General features: G+C 39.8%; 1 protein-coding gene across 1 annotated transcript in view; it reads left to right on the top strand.

The window, feature by feature from the left end:
• Positions 1-2,262, top strand: part of LOC108788523 (pancreatic alpha-amylase-like) — a 20,898-nt gene extending 18,636 nt beyond the window's left edge. Inside the window, exons 7-10 of the mRNA XM_018558296.1 lie at positions 526-625; positions 726-847; positions 1,712-1,837; positions 2,073-2,262. Coding sequence (XP_018413798.1) covers positions 526-625; positions 726-847; positions 1,712-1,837; positions 2,073-2,262 — 538 coding nt within the window. The remainder of the gene's footprint in view (positions 1-525; positions 626-725; positions 848-1,711; positions 1,838-2,072) is intronic.
• The last annotated feature ends 2,097 nt before the right edge of the window (positions 2,263-4,359 follow it).

Genomic DNA, 4,359 nt, shown 5'->3' with positions numbered 1-4,359 from the left:
AAAAGAACAAAAAAAAAGGGGGGGGGGGGGGTGCTGCTTCCACGCTGCTGACTCTGTCTGGATCTGGAACTTTCCTCACGGATCCACCTATCACTCCTCTCATCACCCTGATCAATCCCCCACCTTTGCCTCCACAAACCCAGTCATGCAGGCCCTACACAAATGCCTCTGTCTGCTGCTCCAGGCCTGTCTATTGTCTTCTCAGTTAAGAACAAGAATGTTATCTGTTGTACCTACAAATCTCAAACCAGGTGAGAAGAGTGCTCTTGTGGCATAGATGTCTACCTTGTGGTAGATATTCCAGGTATAGGTTAGGTAATTCTGTATACTTGTATAATTGTAGTTTTGATTATAATAAATACATGCAAAAATAGGAAGAGTGGATAGTTGTCATATCTGAGCTTCAGGTCACTGATTGATCTGTAGGCGGCAGAGCATTTTAATTATATTCAGGGACTCCATGTCTGTTGGAATAGGGTGATTTCTCTGGGCATATAATTTTTGTCTTATAATTGTTCATTTCAGGCCTTACAAGATGGCTGTCGGCTTCATGTTGGCTCATCCTTATGGCTTTACACGTATCATGTCCAGCTTCAGTTGGCCAAGGAACTGGGTGAATGGCAAGGTAAGATACTTTTATACAGAACAGAATAATTATACCTTAACTATAATTTTTGATGTAATGTTTGTTAAAAGGGTACCCAATATTTTCTCTTTGATGATAGGATCAAAATGACTGGATCGGACCTCCAACCTACTCTGATGGCTCTATCAAGCCAGTTCCTATCAATGCAGACACCACTTGTGGCGATGGCTGGGTTTGTGAGCACAGATGGCGCCAGATTAAGTAAGTATTGGGCATTACCTCAGATCAAATCAAAGACAATATCCTTTTTTGGTTGAAATACTAAAATTGTTATGTATCATATTCATGGACCCAGATGCCAACAAATAAACTATATCAATGTATAATGAAATATCACATGTCAATTATTTAAAAAAAGATAGATCATTTTTTAAAAATCTTTTAGAGGGTCATTTTGGTAGCACGTTCATGTAGTTTGTCCCTCTTTGCTTGCATGCTTCAGTGGTGAGGGTGTAATTTGTGTTCTTAATAGGCCAATGTGAGATTTGATAACCTTGGCGTCTCTGCTGATAACAGATTAAATCTGAACTCCAGACACAAAAACATTAAAAAAAACTCCAGGCAAACAAAAAACTTACCTTTATAGTGGGGCTACCCCCACACTGCAAAGGTTAAGTGCTCATTTTTTCTAGGTTATACTTATAAAGCAGTTTTTACTTACCTGATACCCTGTCTTACTGGCTCCATCCATATTACAGCTTTAAGTTTTTTATTTGCCGGAAGTTCATTTTTAATTTAAATATATTCCACAATAATATAACCACAATGCATACAAATCTACTTTATGTGCACCAAACCCAGTTAGAAGCAGTGATATCATCACTGTGCTGCACATAGCCTGTGCAAAAAGCAGAATTACAGGCTATATGCAGAAATCTACAAAAAGGGCATACAAGACCTGTAACCCTACACTAGGAGCGTTACTTATTACGGAATGGTCCTATTAAGATTCAATGTGAGTACCCATGTGTGTGTCAGGCTTTCCTAGACTACCAGGGCCTTTACATACTGTATCTTAAAATTTCAACTATCACTGTCCTAATGGTTATATGCTTTCCTTGTTAGGAACATGGCCATCTTCCGTAATGTGGTAGATGGACAGCCCTTCTCTAACTGGTGGGATAATGGAAGTAACCAGGTGGCCTTTGGTCGTGGAAACAGAGGCTTCATTATCTTTAATAACGATGACTGGTAAGTGTTTTGATTGCTATTTTTATGCATATAATTATAATTTAATTCTACAGACTAAGAACGTGGTAGTTATATTATCAGCTCTAGTGTCTCTCTAATGTTGTCTCTGAGATTAGAAAAAAGCTATCCCGCAGGGACATAATATATGTAAGCTTATTTTGTGGATAGGAATAGCATTAGCACATAATGGTATGACTTAAGATCATGACACTTTTTCCTGTCACTTGATTTGCAGGTACATGGATGTCACTCTGCACACTGGTCTTCCTTCTGGTACCTATTGTGATGTCATCTCAGGTCAAAAGGAAGGATCTCGTTGCACAGGTAGACAGATATCCGTGGACTACAGTGGCAATGCTCGGTTCCAGATCAGCAACAATGATGAAGATCCCTTTGCTGCCATTCATGTTGATGCCAGACTGTAAAATGCTACAAAAATGAATTTTCCATGAATGTCTATCCCATATACAGTGAAGTGACCTCCTTGTTGCGTAAATGTAGTATCATTACACAACAGAGATTCACTAATTAAAAGAGTAGAATGGTCTGTCACTTGTTTATACTTAATAAACTTTCATTGTTTCAAATCCTGCCTATGTTTATACTTAAAGTGACACTAAACTCAACAATTCAATAATAAAAATAAATTCTATGATATAAATAATAATATATGACTGTGTACCTGGTTTTGTCATTGTTCAGCTCTAAATGCACCAAAATCAGTTTTATTTTCTCCAGCCACAACTTCCTGCCAGAGGGTGGCTACTTTTCTTCTCCATGGTCCCTATGGGAGCTGAAAAGTAGCCACCCTCTGTGTTGGTTCATGTAAAGGACAACAACATGCTGGGGGCGTGTCTTCTCAGTCTCCACCCACACATCCTCCCCTCTAGATTCTGCAAGGAGCTGGGATTTCTTCAGCTCTTCCACACTAACATATATGATCTGTGATTTCTCTCCTCCTGGCTTACAAAGGGGGGTGTGTGGGGGGAGCTGCTTGTGATGAGATTCAGCATGTGAGCTGTCATCAGGTTCATACTTTCGTCTCAGCTCACATGCTGAATCTGGTCACACAGTCACAGAGGAAATGGCTTCTGCATTTGAAATAAAGTTGTTTTTCTGTGTTGATTTTTGTAAACGTATGCTTGTTGTAGATTTTTTGTAAAGTTGTTGTAAATAGTTTTGATAATTCAGAGCATTGCAGAGGAATGAAACTGTCACAGTGTGTATAGTGAAGAGGGGACGAGGCGGGGTGAGGAGGCATCAGCTGTGTGCAGTGAGAGATGATTCCTCTCTGCCTTATGGGAGTTGTAGGCAAAGAAAGACGTGCACATGACCAGAATCAACATGCACGGCTCTTACTAAGGGACAGGAAGTGTAAGGGGAGATAAGAGACACAGGAGCGAGCACAGCAGACTTTCTAAAGGGATTAAAATAGTAAGACTTTATTTGAAAACATAAACAAATGTGGCTTCGGATAATGTTCATTGTGTAGATGTGTATAAGGAGAAAAAAGCTGAGGGTTTTGTGTCGCTTTAATAAAGGAACATCAAGTGAGTTACCTAGTTTTTGTGTGTAACAGTTACTTACAGTCATGGCCAAAAATATTGGCGCCCATGCATTTCTGTCAGATAATGCACCACTTCACGCAGAAAATTGTTGCAATGACAAATGTTTAGGCATTCTCATGTTTATTTCTTTTGTTTGTTCTGTTGTTGTTTTGTTGTGTACATAATGATACTCAGGAAATGGTGTATATATTGTATATAAATATTACTAACTCGCATATTCCCTACACATATTTAATGTTCGGATGACTAAACAGAAATAATCTTTCTCTTCAAAGGTAACATTTCAAATATGTGGTGCAGATATTGCTTTCAGTTTTTACTCTACTCCTGGAGGCTGTAAATAAATATTCTTAAATGCCAAACCCAAATTAAATTTACATTGTAATTTCCATGTAGGCAATAACAAGTTCTATGCAAACATGTTCATTTACTTAAAGCAGAACTACAATCTCCTATCCCTTACAACCAAGGAAGGTGCCATTTTAGCCTCTATTTGAATTGCAGTTGCCATGGTGCTGCACATGTGATTAGCTATGACATCAGCCTTTTGAGGGCTTGAAAATTCAGTTAGGAGTTGAAATAAGCACACTGGCAGCCTTAAGAGTTGCCAAGCCTTAAAAGTAAGCGTTTTGGGGGACATTAAAGTGGTGGGCAAAGTTCCACTTTAACTACTAAAATAGCATAAGTGTAGCCCTGGCCGGCGGGCCTTTAAACAGTGGGAGCTGCATGGCTTGGGCTTTCCACAGGCCAAACGGCAACTATATCTTGCTTCCCTGCCACAATAGGACAGTGCAGCAGGAGGGACGTGAGGAAGAAGATGACTTGAGTTGGCCACAGTTGGAGGCTGGATGTTAACCCACTGCTGGGACCAAAGGAGAGGAGGGAGATGGGCAGCAAGTTACAGGCTGGGAACCTGGGGAGAAGAGGGATATATATGAGAGAGGGGATAGATTG

Source organism: Nanorana parkeri, unplaced genomic scaffold, assembly GCF_000935625.1.
Source record: "Nanorana parkeri isolate BGI_ZX_2015 unplaced genomic scaffold, ASM93562v1 scaffold330, whole genome shotgun sequence".
NCBI classification, from domain to species: domain Eukaryota; kingdom Metazoa; phylum Chordata; class Amphibia; order Anura; family Dicroglossidae; genus Nanorana; species Nanorana parkeri.
The sequence above is the reverse complement of the archived record's forward strand: the minus strand, read 5'-3'. Positions and strand labels throughout refer to the sequence as shown.